The sequence below is a fragment of the Lichtheimia ornata genome (assembly GCF_029851405.1).
Source record: "Lichtheimia ornata isolate CBS 291.66 chromosome Unknown scaffold00026, whole genome shotgun sequence".
Taxonomy (NCBI): Eukaryota; Fungi; Mucoromycota; class Mucoromycetes; order Mucorales; family Lichtheimiaceae; genus Lichtheimia; species Lichtheimia ornata.
This window is the reverse complement of record NW_026695346.1, coordinates 198890-217359: the sequence shown is the minus strand read 5'-3', so window position 1 is coordinate 217359 and position 18470 is coordinate 198890. Positions and strand designations below refer to the sequence as shown.

The following is an 18470-nucleotide window of genomic DNA, read 5'->3' as shown; positions in this document are numbered from 1 at the left end:
TGAAATAGAAAGGGAAATCATGCAAAAGACTTTTGTTTTATGTTATGCTAATACACATCTAATATTGGGAAGCCATTTGTTGGCAAGACTTGAGGGCATCGAGATACCATTGGCAGGCAGAGACGTCATTGTTGTTGGATTCCAAACATCTCATAAGAGCCTTGGAGTCAGCATCACAAGAAGCAATGGTTTGCTGTTGGGGTTGTTGATACATGTATTGAGGAGGAGCTTGTTGGTATTGGGGAGCAGCTTGTTGTTGTGGTTGCTCGGCAGGCTTGTCATCAGAGCCACCAAAGAGGCTGGAGACACCGTTGGCAACACTATGACCAACAGCGGAACCAACAGCAACACCAGCAGCAGTAGTAGCCATTTGAGCAAAGAGACCTGGTTGTTGGGGTTGTGCAGCAGCCACTGGAGCACTAGGAGTAGGAGCAGTGGTCATGGCGTGTTGTTGCTGAGGAGCAGGTGCAGCAGGTGCGTGATGTTGCTGAGGAGGAGGGGCGTGGTGCTGAGGAGCAGCAGGTGGTGGTGCCTGACGAACAGGCATAGTATGAGCCTGACGTTTTTGTTGTTGAACAGGTGCAGAACGTCTAGTCTATGAATTCAATCCAATGGGTGAGTTGATCGTTGTTCATTGAGTCCACATTACTGCCGTACCTGGCGAGGCATGTTTTGAAGTATATAAAGCGGGGAAAAAGATACCAGCAAATGTGTTTGTTTTTTCACACAGGCCGCATCCGCTGAGCTTAAACAACACCCCAAGTGGAAGGATCTCGAATCAAGCCACGTGCCCACCACATCATCTTGTATATTTCCCATGCCTCGTATTAATTCACAATTGGCAGGGCATTGTATACTACAGGTTGAATACGATACGTAATCATGGACACCTTTGATCACACATAGATGGCAGCATTACTCAATGCCTTCAACGTATTCTTTGTTGGTGCTCCTAAAGTAAGTCCCTTAACTACTACTAGATTACAATGAGTCATCAACTACTTAACCAATGCCAGCTTGTCTGCTAAGGACAAACCCCTATGAGATTCATGCAATGCGTTCTCTTCCGAAAAGAACCCATTTTTATACGTTCACTCCCAAAAGTAGAGAATAATAAAAATCATCGCCGTGTAGAACAAGTTCCCTTCAACACAGCAATCATCCAACTATGAGATGCACAAATCATTTATCATAATTGATGTGTTGCTTGGTATTGGGGATGATTTACAGCCTGCTGTATGCATTGCTTACGGCTACGACGGGCTTGGGTAATGAAGACTAAGGAGGCATGACGTCTCGGTGACTACGTAGTAGCATTTTGTTGTATACGTCGATCGATGATTGTTATGTATTCCTGTACGCATTTCATCTTCTTTGCTAGCCACACTTTGTAAGTCTTGAGTTTCCCTAGCATAGCTCATGCCTCTGTGCTTTGTAAATTCCCATGAATGTGTTGCTTGAGAACCATATTTGATGCGCACAATCATGTGTAACACAAACACGTCCCTGCGCATCTTGCGCTCTATCAGGGTCAACCTACTTCACAGTGAACAAAGACCATCTCTCATATAGCATCAAGCTTACAGCATACGTAAAACATAAAGGTGCCTGTATCTCTAAACTTTACAATTAAACGTGGGGTCTTTAAATAGAACAAGCTGCTCGGCTGGGTCAAAGCGATCTTGTGTCAAAGTATGAAGTTGATCGTGGCCATTCCCAGATTTCGCGATGTCGCCACCAGCCAAACTGGATCTGGGGGTCGACCTCTTCGACGACGACGACCAAAAAATATTTTTTGGGCTGTTTGCGACATTGAACGTGAAACTTTCACACAAGGTGCTGTTGGCCAAGCCGAGCCCACTACTCTAATAAAACCCCCACGTTTCATTGTAAAGTTTGGAGATACAGGCACCTTTATGTTTGTAAGCGTGATGCTATATGAGAAGTGGTCTTTGTTTAATGTAAAGTAGCTAGACCCTGACAGAGCAAAAGATGCAGAAGGTCGTGTTGTGTAACACAGATACGTTTGCATGAATGAAAGGGTCAATGTATAATTACTTTATGGATCGTCTAGGAACAGGCATGTATTGCTAGCTAACGGCCACTTTTATCCAATCATCATTGTTGCGAGATCCACTGCATGGGAACGATGCCCCTGCTCCAGACATTCATTTCCATGATTAAAGTAGGTTGATCCGAGCTGATTTGACTGAGCTGCAGTCAAAGAGAGATTACATCACTCTGGACATAAAGCACGCTCGATGTAGCTCAACCGATGTAATCTTGTGTGAGCGTAACTCAACCAAATCAGCTCGGATCAACCTACTTTAATCATGGAAATGAATGTCTAGAGCAGGAGCATCGTCCACCTACAATAGAATGCACAAAAGTTGGGAATGCACAAAAGTGGCTATTGGCTGCCAATGTATGACATAAAAGTGAGGGTTGCGTACCTGTCATGCATTGTCCCTGAAGTCCTGACTTTTTAGCTGAGTTAACCAAAGAGGTCCTTCTGCATCTTTTGCTCTGCCAAGGTCCACCTACTTGACAATGAACAAAGACCACTATTCATATAGCATCACGCTTACAAACATAAATGTGCCTGTATCTCCAAACTTTACAATGAAACGTGGGGTCTTTGATAGAACAATGTGCTCGGCTTGGCCAACTGCACCTTGTGTGAAAGTTTCAAGTTCATCGTGGCTAATCCCAGATTTCGCAATGTCGTCACCAGCCAAACTGGATCCAGGGGTCGACCTCTTCAACGACGACGGCCAAAAAATATTTTTTGGGCTGTTTGCGACATTGAACGCGAAACTTTCACACAAGGTGCAGTTGGCCAAGCCGAGCCCATTGCTCTAATAAAAACCCCACGTTTCATCGTAAAGTTTGGAGATACAGGCGTCTTTATGTTTTACCTATGCTGTAAGCGTGAGGCCATATGGAAGGTGGTCTTTGTTCATTGTCGATCAGCTAGACCCTGACATAGCAAAAGATGCAGAGGGACATGTTTGTGTAACTCAGCTCATTATGCATGAATGGAAGGGTCAATGAATGAAATGATACCTTACAGACTTCATACATTGGCAGCTACCAGTCACTTCCTCCCATTCTCCATTGTTGCCCGACCCAATGCATGTGAACGATTGTGCTGCTCCAGCCCATCATCCTCATGTTTCAACTTTCTTGATCCGATGAGATTTGACTGAAAAACGCTCAAACACAAAACATTATCCAATTTCACAGAAATCATTTTGCAAAGTTATTTGTAAACTGCCAGCTAGCAGCCCATTCCTCCTTTTCACCTTTGTTGCCCAAACCAATGGATGTGAACGATTGTCCTGCTCCAGCCCATCATTTTCATCCTTCAACTTTCTTGGTTCGATGGGATTTGAATGAGCAACGCTCAAGCACAGAAACATCATCCAAGTATCAGGACAATCAAGTTAATTTCCACTTCTTCCACTCCCACTTTATTTCCTCTTCCTCCCATTCTCAACTGTTGCCCCATTCAAGTACAATTACCACCTGCGAACGATTGTCCTGTTTCAACCCATCATGTCAATCCTACAACTCTCGTGATCCGATTCTCTTTGACTGATTGAGAAGTCCATGGCGTGTACACTCTACTACAACACACGAGCTTCCTCTTGACACTACACCTTCTATTGTACACTCGTGCACCACGGCCAATGGTAACAGCATCCATTCTAGCAATTGCTGTTAGCAAGGGCCTTACTCCATTGTCTCAAACAGCGTTCTTTACTTGCAGCAACTTGCCGTACAGCTTTTTTCACGTGGACAGCAGATAGCCATTGTTTAGAAGCAGCTTTATTTACGTGTAGCACCTTACTTCAATACAGAGGGATTGGGTGATGCCATACCAGCCACCAACTACTATTGTGCAATACAAGTATTCTTCACCTGGTTGAGCTGCAATAGAAGATGACCAAGCAAGCGATTGGCCAACGGCCTGATGGAAAAGGAAGGAATTGTCAACAAGCAATCAAAGGAAGTTCTTTCTATGTATCAACATGTTGGACTTGCAATGGTTATGGATGGATGCAATCAAGCTCGGTGGTAGGTGATGCTGAGATGTCGTTTTGGTTACTTGGCACCTCGTCAACATGAAGGATGGATCATGCTACGTGGATATGGCTAAGTATGATGGTGGTGGTGGATGGCCATGGATGGTATTGGATATTGGAGTCACGGCAACCACAGCAATCAGTTTGCAATCATGGATGAAGATGCTTATGACGGCAGCAACCAAGAATACAATGAGACAACGATACCCGCTTATCCTATGTGATCCGCTGATTGGTTTCTGAAATCAAGGGGGGATAGAAACTCGAAGGCCGGAAGGCGAGATTTGATTACCTACATCATTGTATCGAGACGCTTTTGTTCCTTTTGTCATATTATATTCTTCATTAAAGCTTCCTTGTTTATATGATCAGAGACGATAGGCAGTGGCAATAACGGATTGTATACATATTTAAATAGACGCTTGTATTTTCAAAACAATAAATCCATAGTAATTGCACCCATCAATAGTACTTGTTACAGAAGCTGGTCCTTGTAAGCATGAATAATCACGTCTAAGAAAGAGTGGGTGCTCTGATACAATGTGGCACGAGTACATGCATATGCATTATCTATGAGAACTATCAGCATGCGCTACCTTGTATGTATAGTCCTATATAAGAACGGCCCCTAGAGACATGCAATACCATTACCACTCGTAGTCTTGGATGCCCTGATCATTTTTGGTTTACCATTCTCTCATAGGGGTGGGGTCCCTACTGTAGCAGGAAGTGTCAATCATGCAATCTCCACCAATAAGAACTCTTCAAGCCCCTATAAGTTTATTACACAAACACACCCCTCTGCATCGTTTGCTCTGTCAGGGTGTAGTTACTTGACAATGAACAAAGACCACTCCTCGTATAGCATCACGCTTACAGCATCCATATGTAAAACACAAAGACAGTCATATCTCAAAATCTTACAATCAAATGTGGGGTCTTTAAGAGAACAAAGTTGCTCGACGGGGCTACTTAAAAGTGTATGTTGTAATATCGGTTCCTAATATAATACATGCGTTGTTTTTATAAAGCAAAGAAGAAGGGCATTGACTACATAAGTGAATTTAGATTGTGTATATGAAAAGGAGAATCATGAGGAGGAGGAGAAGGAGGATGAGAATGCGTGTATAAAGAGACATGTGTTTACAAGGGAGAAAGGTGATATGATGTGCTTCAAATTGACATTAGTTATCTATAATCAACGACTTCGTATGGAAATGTCATCATCGTCTGTTGATGTCCTTGTCTGATTTTCACCTTGGCCTTCGTGAAGCGGTAAAGCCATCCATCCATCGTCTTCACTGGAAGCAGGGGAATAATTTATTGGCAACCATGTCAGCCATATCAAGAATCCCTAAATGGTGCATTGTTGTTATTCATCGGCGATCCTTCCAATACCAATAGGTATGCCTTACCACGTAGATTGATCCAAGTACAATGAACACTGCCAGGGATATGGGTCCATTGACGTGGGATACAAACAAAAAGATGTTGAATCCAACAATGACGACCGTCAGCGCCCAAGAAACAATATGCATAACCCTTGATAACTTGAATTCGGATGACATGACAACAGCGGCTGAAGAAAGCTTGACGATTGGGATGATCACTGGTGGGAGGCACACGCTGTCGAGATGTATGAGTATCTTCGTACGCATTCATTGTCATTGGTAGTTTTACCTTTGAAGAACATTTAATAATTCTCCCATCGTGTCAAAGCGATCAACAGCAAACACAGCTACCAACATGCTTGGTACAAGAGATATACCACGAGTAATTGCCATACGATGCCATTCTTTTCTGAAAATGTTCCCAAAGAATCCTTCCGTGACATATTGACCAGCAAATGTCCCGGTCATAGTGGAGCTCTGACCCGCTATATAAAAAGCCATCATCATCCATGAAAAAGTGTTCCTTCGTGTACCATTCGTTCCTATCCCTTACCAGCAAGTAATCCTGCACCCCAAAGATATTGTGCAGATTGGCCCAGCGTTCTCTTCAATACTGCATCTGCATCTGCCAAACCAGGAAAATCAGCTGTATCAGGAGTATCCGGTTTATAGAACACTAAAAGGCAAGATTAGAAAAATCATTGTCAACCCTATTAATACCATCCATTTACCTTGTGCAAAAACAACCACGATTGCAAGGTTGACAAGAAAGGAGATGAACAAGGCCAAACCGGATTCGATGCCGAAATAGAAGTTTGCTTCCCGTTTCTTGCGAACAGATGGCTCCGGTCCCAAATCACGAGAACCAACCAATGCGCTGAGATTGTAACAATGAGATCGAGTAAAATCAAGGAGAAGAGTATCACACTTACCTATGCAAGAACATATTGTGTGGCATGACGACAGCTCCCAACATACCCACTGCTTGAATCAATGCATTCTTTGGTACCACAGGAACAATCAATCCACGTACGATTTGAGAAACATCTGGTTTGGAGACGATCATTTCCATCCAAAAGCATCCCGTCATGATAGCGATGAGCAGCATAAAAAAGGCTTCCATTTTACGCATGCCGTATCGTTGGATCATCATAAATGTAAATGTATCAATGGTCGTGATCATGACGCCAGCCCATAGAGGAAGATGAAGAAGGATGTGTAATGCAATGGCTGTGCCGATGATCTCCATGATATCCGCACCGATGATAGCTGCTTGTGCAAACGCCCATAGTACAAAGGAGACACGAGGTGAATAGGCTCGTCGGATCAATTGTGCGAGATGTTGTCCTGTTACGGTGCCAAGGCGTGCTGATAATAATTGGAATACGAGACCTAAAGTCGTTGTGAGTATGTAACATGTCGAGATCGAATAAGCTTAACCATACCAATAACATGGGCCCAAAACAGCAACCATAGTAGCTTGTAACCTGCAATAGCGCCAGCTTGTAAATCGGACTCAAGGTTCCCTGGGTCAAGATATGCAATAGACCTATACACGACATGCGTTAGGATGATATCCTCCATCCCACCAAGAGTATGTGATGTCTTACATTAACCACCCTTGATAAAGTCAAATAAAAGTATGGGTCGTTAGCGGCATGCTCAGTGCATATATTGAACTCCACATCCCGTTTTACCTGGACCAGTATATTTCCACAACTTCCTGAAGGAAAAACAAGAGTCTGATACATCCCCCGTATCTATCTCTGGTTTGAATTCAAGGTCATTGGTCGTTTGCCGCCTTCGAACGTTATCGTCTGATCCCGTTGAACCCGGTTCGGTTGCCTCATCAGAAGGACGGCTTTTGTAATGGTACCCATAGCCATTCAAGAGACTCATTTCGGTGTCGTCATCGTCGTCGTCGTATAAATGGGAGGCATCGTGAGGCACCATTGTGGGGAAAAGAGTTGGGTAGCCGAAGAAGAGAGGGGAAACAGGGTGTATAAAAGAGCTGGTATGTGTGTCGTACTATATCATTAATCCCGCTAACATATAGAGAGACGGCTTTCCAGCTACCCCCGTTCTATATGCGAAACCAAGGAACGCACGATACTTTATTTGTGGTCGATTCAACATCTTCCTTTTTTATATACCCATTGGCTTTTTGTTTCTATGTTAAAAGTAGCTTGGTGATAAAGGATGGTGCGGATCATTTCTACCGATGTAGCATGTATAGTTCATTTCATCAGACAATTGTTGTATCATTTTCAGCGAGTGTAACCAAAATCACATTCACATGCGGAGATCGGCCTCTTCCGGTTGCTATTCATATGGACAACTGTTGTCAATAAACTACGTTAGCACATACAATCATCATCATCATCACTACCCATTTGTGTGTCTTTATCTCCTTTATTGGTAATTTCAATCACGTAGTTGCACTCTTTCATTTCTACCATGAATATCCGATCTTCCGTATTCATCTACCTGCAGGTGTAAATAAAAGGGACACAACACATACAACACACAAGAGCTGCATGTCAATGAATTCAATATACTGTATTGAGGAAAAAGCAATAGTACAACGATTGGGGGGCCATAGTCAAACATGCATCACAATCAAATGAGAGATCCAGCTCGAATCTAAGGCATCTACAGCCATCCATGAACGACGGCGTTTATTGATGGGCAGCAACAAACTTCTTTTGGAACTTTTCCACCGACTCTTTGAATTGTTCAACTTCCTCCCAGCAATCCAATGGTCGCGATGCGTGCTTCCTATTTGGTACATCATTCGTCAGTTAACTTGTATATCCATCATCCAAAAAGGAACTTACTTGTAGCATGCAACCACAGCTTCTTGACGCTCTGCAATCTCTGCAGGGAGTTCTTTTCGTGAAGATCTAGGGTGGTTGTTTGATAGGTTAATTCATGATGGACATAGTCTATCATCATGCCACGTTGAATCGTACCTTTGGACACGTTGGATCATGTTTTCGATATCAGTTCCCATGGCAACCGAGTTGTAATCCTTTTCCAAGTTGCTCTTTGCAAGCTCGCTGTATGCTTGATCATTGTTGACCTTTTCGCGCTTAAGCTCCTCTGCAACGCGTTGACGCACAAGCTCTTCCACATCCTCAGACCGGGTATTGCTCTCTTGAGTAGGCTATTCACATACATCATATTAGCGACATGAATAGATAGGTTGGCATTCATAGCTTACCTTCTTCCGGGTTTCCAAAGTCTCAATGAAACCTTGAGAAAACTAGATTGCAAAGAACGAAGCCGACATTAGGATCTATGAACGTTCGACACGATGGCATTGCACGCTGAATTGGCGTATCCACACACCTGTGTTGGCACACTCTGGTTGTAAAAGATGATTGGTTCGCTTGCCGTCTTGGATTGTGTGGTGCCCATTTTGTTGTTCGAAGTTAAAGACGCTTGTGAAGTCGGCAGCAAAAAATCTTGGGGGCCAGTCAAAACAACATCAGCCAGGGGCATTACATCCATTACGCTCAAGCCATTTCTTGCTTATGCGACTAGCCACTTCTATATCACCCCTAATCTTGATATCAATCAGTACAACATGAATCAGTTTGATACAATGCAATATTGGCAATAATAAAGATGCTGTTGCTACTTTTGTCATCAACCACTCATACGCTGGTTGGGCTGAGATTGTAATCCATCCCTCTGATATGGCCGAGATAAATCCATTGATATTGAAGCTCAAAGCTTAATGCAAATGTTACTGATCTTATTATGTGCAAATGATGATAATGGAAGTAGCGGGGAGATATGTAAGTACAATTTTGGTAGCTAATGCTATAATGGGCATGTATCGATATATAGAGAGACCAAAAGGTTCATTTAACTTGGTTGACCTGGCCATGCTGGTTGGAACGAGCCATCAAATTCACCATAGAACCTGTTTGAATCCACAACCTTGTGTTGTAATCCTCCAATGACAGCACCACAATGTGGGCAATTTGAAATTTCAGTTGCACCACCGCATTCGCCTGTAAAGTAACATCATCAGAATACCATACAATACATTGATAAAGAAGCATGACTTACCGATGTAATAAGGATGACCATTTTCGCAAACAAACCAGCGACCACCCACAATATTATGTACACTCATCTTGGTCTCCGCATTCATTGCTTCGATAATGTCCTGCTTTTCTCGTTGCGAGATACGCTGGCGTATTTCCTCTTGTTGACGCTTGATTTGGTTCACCAAAGCAATCTCGGTCTTGATATAAATGTTGTAGCGTAATGCAGTGTAGATTGGCTTTTGACAAGATGGACATTGCCATAGTTTGATAGCTGTATGCTCACCATTCTTTGCTTGATTGTTGAAATAAAGATCAAGAGACTCAGCAGCGAAGACTAGCAAATGTACATTAACCACAATGCGTGTGTAATACCCATGTTATCAACTTACCACAACCACATTCAGGGAGCATGTATACTTTTTCATTCTTTTCAAACTCTGATAGCGTACGCAATGAGATGCTGCATTTGAGATCCGGATTGCACTCTTTGCATGGTGGGCATGGTTCTCCACAAAGGCCAGGACAAGGATGACTAAGATGGCATATAAGCATATAGCTTCAGCATATGAATCCCATAGATACTTACGAGCAATCCAAAATCTTCGAACATGCTTCTTCACAGGGTAATCGATCACATCTCTATAAAGGAACATGAGCACCAGCTATCATGAAAGCGGATCATTATGTACAAACCTCGTAGCATTTTTTGGTACAGCGCTTGTGCTCGCACTATGAATGGTATTAGAAAAAAGAAGACTACTAACAAATGCCTTCACACTCACCATGTAGGGGCACGGGTTCATGCAAAGATTGCAGACCTCCCAACAATCACGACCACATTTGTATCCGTGAGAGCATACGTGACGACAAGGTTCCAAACAACGGTCCGTGTGTTCTTCGGCGGAAGCACAACCTAAGACACCAATGTCAACATTTCATGATAAACGTGGCATTGAAATCCTATAAACTTACCCTTTGCACAATTATGACCACAAATGAGCTGTTTCGGGCACGATGCAGTACACAGGTCACGGCTATGTGAGTGTTGCTCCGATCCACACTAAAAGAAAATTGTTGTCAGTAGCCCTTCCTAATAAACAAAGAGATCATGCCTTACTGGTTTAGAACATGGATGTCCGCATTCCAGGCGTTCACGACAAACTTGTGTGCAAATGGGCTTGTATCCACAGGGTGCTGATACTTGATGCCCACAATCCAAGACCATATCCACAACTTCCTCGCACTTGATTTCACCTTCATTTGGCGTAAGATGGCACTTGGCAGTGTATGTATGTCCACAAGGTAGCTCGCGTTCAACCATATTTTGGCATTCAAATTTGTCGTCGCTAATTTCGCTGCATTGGCCGGTAGCTGTATGGCCGCATGGTAAAGTCTTGGTTGTCATTTCTGTACAAGGTGGACAAGGTTGATTCTCACACTCGTAGCAAGCATTTGGACAATTGTGCTCGCATGATCGTGGTCGTACACAAGGTCGCTTGCACTTGCTTGTAGCACTTGAATGCTTCAAATGGTGGCACATCTATGGTTTCCTTCATATTAGTACTACTCACACCACCAGCGCATATCATTCCAACAAATGTACCTCTTCACACGCGTGACCACACTCCAATAACGTATTGCAAACACGCTATAAAAGAAGAAAATCAATATCCATGGCCGCAACGTTTTGTGTAAAGATGAAAAAACTTACATTGCATCCACCATTTCTCACTGATTCGAAATCTCGATAATGACCAAGATGATTTGTGGACTCTGGATGACTCTTACAGGTGACAGTAAGATGAGAATCGAGCGAGCCTATATGAAAAACAAAAGCCAAGATGAGAACGCATTGCTTTTTTCTTGCACGTTGTATAACTTTTACCTCTTGCTCTCATTTGCTGTGCTACGTTGGCCCATATTCCCTTGCCGAGATAAGAAACGTTGCCAACGATATATAATCCATGTCGAGCTCTCGAAAGTGCAAGTGAGATGTTGTCTTCGGGTATAACTTGTTCATCGGGCATTCGAAGTACGAGGATGACGAACATGTTCTCTTTGCCGATATAATCATCAACGCCATGAACATGAATACCATCCACAGCAGGTTTGGAAAATACACTGACGGTACGAATGTGCTCATGCATAACGGTCTTTATCAGCTTGTTCATGATTGGCGACAAGGTGAGAATGGTGATTTGTGATGGCTTGTAGCCTTGTTGGAAGAGATAGAGACCCAAATGGCATGCGTAACGAGCCTCGTCAACATCCTGCTCAGTGACTCCAGCGCCACACATACGAGAGAAAAAGCCGTGTGTAGTACTTTCGCCTTGTGGATTGATGGCATGGTTGATAAAGAAGGCACGTTGAGATACACCGAACAGCTCAATGGATGATTCATCGACACAATTTTCGCTGGCGATAGGTGCAGTGATGAGAAGCGAGCGATCTGGAGCTGTCGTAGCTGTCATTGCCACCGAGTCATGGATACCAGCAATCTCTTTACACATACGCCATTGTTCTTCAAGTCGAATCATCGTACCACCCGATCGTTTCCATCGTTCAAACATGGATGTATCCAAATGTTTGGGCTCATCACGTAATGCAGGATTATGAACAGGAGGAGGCATGGTTGATTGATGATCGCCAATCATAATCACATGTTCTGCACGAGATCCCAAGACAAAAGGCAGCACCGTAGACTCCAAAATTTCATGCGCTTCATCAACAATCACCACACGTGGCCAAAGCGATGATACCAACTCAGTGTTTTGTGCCGCACACTCTGCCGTCATGCCCACCACACGACTGAAACGGCAACTCGATACCCATTTCTTTTGTCGAGCATCCTCAAGAATCTTTGCAGCCTTCATCTGCTCTTGAAGGATCATGTCAATGTTGGCATCAATGATGTCAAGGAGTGCGTCAATCACGTTGCTGCGTAACTTGTGTTTGCGATCGCGTGGCAGGTTCCACAATTCTTGAGGTTCCACCGTATTCCAAATGCGCACCATTTTCTTGCGAATCTCATAGGAAGAAGATGATGTTGGCAATGGCCAATTGGGTGCATCAGCAAGGGAAGCAATTTCTGGTGTGTGCTTTTCAATCCACTGTCGACGTTCATTGAACCATTTACGCTCCATAATTGGTTGTGCTCGTTTGCCACATGTAGCAAATACAGCTTGGGTGAGACCACGATCCACAGGGTCCGATGCATGGCGTTGATATTTGCCAATGGAAGCATCTTTATCATTCTCATCCATCCAAAAGTCCCACAGCTGCTCCATGGTAAAATCAGTAAACGGCTTCACAATGGCACTCATGCAAGATCGGACCATGGCTTGTTTGCAATAAGGCGGCAACGTGGTCACCATCACCGATGGATCTCCTTGTTCAATCCGCTTACGATACTTCCAAAGTGCTGTAAGATGACCTTGCCACGTAGCTATCTTCCGCTCCAACATTTGGTTGTACTTGCGATCAGGATCACCAATATTAGGCTCGGCTACACGAATCGCCTGTCGGATCAAAAGCGGCTCATGTGCAGGTGCAGCACCCAAACGAAGCAAATCAGGAATTGTGTTGACCAATCGCTCCAAAATATCATCCAACGTAGACTCGCGTCGCGTAAGCACCAAAATGGGTTGGAAACATTGGCTTGAAACGAGTGCTTGATAAGTCAACTCAATCAACTTGGTAGCAAGGAAGGTTTTGCCAGTGCCTTCAGTACCCGTGATCATGGCAACTTGATGGGTCAATGCATATTGAATAGCTTTAAGCTGACTTGATGACAAGCTATACAATGGTTCTCGTTGACTTGGATGCAATGCCAATTGTGTCTTGGAGTGCTCTGGCCACGTGCTTGTTCCCTCATTGGCACCAATCTGAGCTTTGAATCCTTTGGCTTTCAACTTTGGTACCAAAATGTTGGAGATGTTGAGCATGACTCCACATAGATAATCGGGCGTCTCATTTGTCAAAGAAGATGTCGTTGACCCTGTTGCACCTGAAGGGGAAAGTAATAATGGGGTCACCACCTTGGAGAGGTTTCTATCATTGATCTATTCATCCAACTTAGTAAATCATTGAATACGTTCTATATAAATAAAACATACCTGAGTGCATTGTGATTGTAGCCATTCGAGAACAGGGAGCATAGCCATTGAATTGGTATTACTGGTAAGCACCGTATACGTCGCAGACCAATTGACCCTTTCAACTTGTTCACGATCAATGTGAATGGCCAACATGGATACTCCTCGTGGGGTGACGTATGTACAGGCAACGGTTCCCTTGACAGTGGTATCCAACAAAGAATCCCAAGATAATAAACCACTTCCACTTGGTATCAGCACCGCCATTGAACCTTCCAAAGGCAAGGATGATTGAGGACAAGGAAAACCAATCTCGAATACAATAGCAGGTTCATTGATGGTGGGTAAAAATGCTGAGCAAACCGATTTGCAATGGGTGTGCATTGTCCAACCATAGCCGAACTTTGTGATAGGTTCCTTTGTTGATCCTTCGATGGCGTATTGACGAATAGCATCATACAATGGACCAAAGATCTCATCACGCAAAAGCACATAATGCACTGTGAGGTACGTCTCTTCATTTGGATAAGGCGTATGAAGGATATTGGTGATGCGATCGAGTCGATGATCTCTGAGATATTGACGTAAGGGCGAAGTTGCTGGTATCTTTCTCTTGTTCTCGATCTCTAGCATAACACGCGTCTCTTGTAACAATAGCTCTGCATCTGGAATAGGTGGGATCGGTAACTTGGAGTGATCGGGTGACTTTTTCCATTCACCACCACTCTCTCTATTGGATTGCCAATGATCATAATCGCCCATACGCAAATCAGGCTTCGCTTCCATATCCCGCTCAATTTCTCGTAAGAGCGTTTCTGAACGTTGCATATGTTGATGCTCGAACACACCCTTGATTTCTTGATAACGCTTTCGGAGAGTGGAAAGTGGGATGCCTTCATAGCCAGGAAAAGCACTTGCGAATTGAGAAAACAACTCCAATAACGGAAGCAATTCATGAGGCGTAAGAACCGAAAAATGGATATAGTCGTTGACAGCTGCATAAAAATTGATCCAGCTCTTACGCATGATGGTGGCGATCGGTAGCTTTGAATGCATCGTTGTCTGGCTACGCTCTTGCTTGAAACGTGATAATAGCATATGGACCATCATGCCAAAATTCTTTTCTCCCAATTGACGACATTTCAATAAGAGTTCCTCGATATCCTCATAAGGTCGTCGTGTCGATTCAGGCTTGTAGAGTGATGTTGACATGAAGAATAATCGTCGATACATCTTTGCATCCCCAATGTGATCGATTGCAAGAGGCATTGCTGGCGGTGGTGGTGGTGTTACTTGGATAGGCGATACCACTGTTTCAGTCTCAGCACCTTGACGCTGTATTCGAGGAGGGGACATGATATAATGCAATGAAGATGGATGTTGTTGTTGTTGTTGATGATGGTGATTGAATGGCGATGGTTGTTGTTGTTGTTGTGGTAAATGATGTTGATGTTGTAACATGGTGTTTGTGGGTATAGATTGTTCTTCTTCTGGTGACCAGCCAATAGAGTTGACATTGTTGTTATTTGTTGGGTTGGCCACTTGAGCAAATGTGCGACCATTGGTGGAAGAGCTAGTTGGTGCAGCAGCAGCAGTAGTACTTGTTGTCTTGTGATCAGTTGAAGAACCTTGATAGTTTTGGAATTCTGACTCTGACATCCATTCGGATTTCTTCTTTGGTGGTTGATGTCGAGATTGTTTGAGTTCAAGGTCAACTCCATTGTGCCACAATTCCATAGCCTCTGAGCGCAAGTTCTCAAACGCAGCATTGTCGGGAGCAAACTTGACATGCCCATTTGAATTACTGCTATCTTGTCGTTGTCGCGTGCGTGGTGACATGTCCATACTCGATGATGATCCCCATATCAAATCCGTGCCAGTGGATACAAATGGATCACTTTGCTGTAATCGATGCTGCTCACTGCCATTACCCATACGCGTGGTGTATCTATCCCTCAAAGGTTGGTCCACTCGATCATAGGTAGCGTATCATTGTCTCTTACCTGTCACTGTGTGCTGAATCAAATGAAGTCGAAGACGCAACGGATTCGGTTCTGATCGGTGGTGCTCTATCCTCTGGAAGAACAAATGGTCGTCCCTGTCGTTCCCTTGATCCATGTCCATTGGAATCGTACATGCCAGGCTTGCGATGGACATATTTGGTATGGAAATCGGATCTCTTGAAGCCCTCGATTGCGCGTGTATGCAAGTCCATTAGGTAGGTATAGGTAGGAAAAGGAAGAAAAGGAAAGTAAAGAGTAACACGGCTTGACAGTTTCACGCTCCAGAGGCTAACGAGGTGACTGGTTGAATGAACGCCCTTTTGTGGAACCCCAATAATTGATGCACCAGCTGATTGTTTCATGCAGCCACCTTGGTTTGCTCCCTGAACATCCATCCAATAACTAGCTCAAAATGACATGTCACTTTTTCCGCTTCTTGTATCCAACAACTATTGTTCTTGATTTTCCCTCATTGTATCGAGTAATAAACAAGAGCATTCATCCAATTTCCTCCTCCTGCTTGTGTGGCACACGCCGCCAAGTACTACACATTTAGCTTGACAGTCTCATCCTTATACATTACACTTGCCCACCGTAAAGTATATTAGATTGATCACCCATTCTAATTGTTTATGGAGAATCATTCTTTCTTTCAAGGTCAACACACGCTTTATGTTATCAGAAGAGGCATACAGTATACATTTTACAAGACCGAATAACCCAACCACTTGTTCCATGAAAGAAGCTACAGTATTGTATTGATCCACAAGAAAGCAACAAGGAGATATAGGTAAGCTAGCAAAGTCCAAGAGCGGTAACAATCACATAGAATGACACCATGTATCTACTTTGGTGTTCATATCATTGTATGTCCTTTTTCTACTATTGCTTAGTATGTGCTAATCAACCAAAACCAATGTTAGTTTCTTAAGACATAATAGTACCAAACATCATACCTCTGCTAACTCCCTGGAGACTGCCGTGAGGCTTGTTGGTATAGCATACAAACGCCAGCACTGCAGGTTTGCAGGATCCTTGTCAGATTCTGTTACAACCGTTAGAAAATGACAATTCAGAGACAACACAGCAACTTACTTGTCAAATCCTTTTCGAGTTGCTTCATCCGCACTCATTCTTTCAAGGTCTACCCATCAACTGAAACAAGTATAACGACCTTCCTTCCTTGTATATATCGTGCCGTTGAGGAACTTCCACCTTCACCATAGAGTTGTTCATTGTTCATCCGTACTTTCTTTGTTGCTATCGACGCGTGCTCGCCACTAGTGATATTTGTAATGAAAAGTTACCATCATAGCATACATGCAAACCAACTTTCACACTTACAGCGTAAATCGAACATTTAGCTTTCGCTTTGCACCATGTCAAATGCACCATGCCAAATGCACCATGCCAAATGCACCATGTCAATTTCAGCACCCGGGGTAGACCATGGCACCGAAACAAACTTTTGCAGATGCTTCAGGGAGAGATAGCTATATCGAAAGTAACAAGGGTGGCGCCTATGAGTAGTGATTCATCAAGCAATATGATCAGTATTTACCTCATTACAAGAATACAATATCGCAATACAACGACAATGGACTGTAGGATAAAAATAAAGCACTATCAAAGACCACCACAAAGATAAGCGCTTATTCACAAAGCTTGCAAGAAATGGGATACGTACAAAACATTTGACATTTGACCTGTAAGCAACCAAAGAAGTATGGCGGAGGAAAGAGACGTGTGAGAGTATGATGGGCGGCGACAACATCCTTTTATTGTGCATGGTGGGCGTGAGTTTTGTGTTTGTTGGGGATGATGGGTTGATAAATTGACGCATGCGCTGATAAAGTGATGGGGCGTATATACCAGGATTAAGTCCAAAGAGCCAAGTGAGATGGGTGGGAGAAAAGCGATAGGCGACAACATTCATCTTGTTTACATCTGCACGGTAGGCGTGTGGGTATTTCTGCGACCACAAAGAGTAATAAAATGCGTGTTAAGAATGGTGATGAGATGATAGATTGATGGGAGAGCCTTCACAGAGAGCTTTGGTATATGGTTGATTGTGCATGCATAAACTAGAATGTGAGATGATAGGCAAGGTCATCCAACAATGGCATCACCAAATCACTTGCCGTGCTCACGTTCCATGAAATAAGACGTTGGTTGAGGATACATCTCTTTAAGAGTTCGTTTGGAAAAGAGAAGTCGTTGGCATCCCCGTAATCGATAAGCAGAGTACACAAGCGTGAATGTTTCCAGCCATCACAATGCCAGCATGAGGGTGAAATAATGGCTTCCATGAACACCATCCAACCTCGCTTTCCCATCTTCAAATGTTCATCCTTCGTCCCCCCCCCTTTCACTCCATAAACCAACCAAGTGATCCACATCTTATACACATGAGCTGATAACACGCTGACCTTTCATCTTATGTTGAATCCAATCTCCATTCAATGGAAAGTCGAAGAATAGCACATGGTAATAGGGTTGTTTATCAAACAAATGTGATAAGGGGAAACATTGCAAATTGAATAAAGAAAGGCAACGGGGATCATTGTGTCATTGTACTCTTGATTGCCGCCGTCATAATCATCCATCGTGATTGCAAAATAGCTGCTGCATGCATTGGATCGAGTACATCAATATCGTTCATGACTGTAAAATACGTTTCCTCAATTCCATCCCAACCATCATCATCCTCAGCCGTATCCACGTGACATGATCCTTCGTCCCTGCTGACGACGCGACAAGTAATCACCACGATACTCATGTCAGCACTTGATTGCATCCCTCCATCATAGCCATTGCAATTCCAATACGTTGG

General features: G+C 43.5%; 4 protein-coding genes across 4 annotated transcripts; all 4 read right to left on the bottom strand.

The window, feature by feature from the left end:
- Positions 1-58: 58 nt before the first annotated feature.
- Positions 59-669, bottom strand: O0I10_006145 (uncharacterized protein; the record flags this gene model as incomplete). The annotated part of the gene is made up of 2 exons (XM_058486177.1): positions 59-595; positions 658-669. 2 exons carry the CDS (start codon positions 667-669, stop codon positions 59-61), a joined length of 549 nt encoding a protein of 182 aa, XP_058343051.1.
- Positions 670-5286: 4617 nt separating this feature from the next.
- O0I10_006144 (uncharacterized protein) lies at positions 5287-7432 on the bottom strand (the record flags this gene model as incomplete). The annotated part of the gene is made up of 9 exons (XM_058486176.1): positions 5287-5442; positions 5504-5714; positions 5769-5964; positions 6033-6155; positions 6211-6356; positions 6412-6871; positions 6925-7028; positions 7090-7099; positions 7177-7432. The coding sequence occupies 9 exons, from the start codon at positions 7430-7432 to the stop codon at positions 5287-5289; spliced, it is 1662 nt and encodes a 553-aa protein (XP_058343050.1).
- Positions 7433-8157: 725 nt separating this feature from the next.
- On the bottom strand, positions 8158-8899 carry O0I10_006143 (uncharacterized protein; the record flags this gene model as incomplete). The annotated part of the gene is made up of 5 exons (XM_058486175.1): positions 8158-8257; positions 8317-8382; positions 8452-8645; positions 8703-8744; positions 8831-8899. 5 exons carry the CDS (start codon positions 8897-8899, stop codon positions 8158-8160), a joined length of 471 nt encoding a protein of 156 aa, XP_058343049.1.
- Positions 8900-9352: 453 nt separating this feature from the next.
- On the bottom strand, positions 9353-15849 carry O0I10_006142 (uncharacterized protein; the record flags this gene model as incomplete). The annotated part of the gene is made up of 13 exons (XM_058486174.1): positions 9353-9501; positions 9560-9874; positions 9930-10072; positions 10127-10179; positions 10234-10269; positions 10323-10453; positions 10513-10600; positions 10658-11080; positions 11144-11188; positions 11252-11358; positions 11426-13601; positions 13656-15582; positions 15638-15849. The coding sequence occupies 13 exons, from the start codon at positions 15847-15849 to the stop codon at positions 9353-9355; spliced, it is 5805 nt and encodes a 1934-aa protein (XP_058343048.1).
- Positions 15850-18470: the final 2621 nt, after the last annotated feature.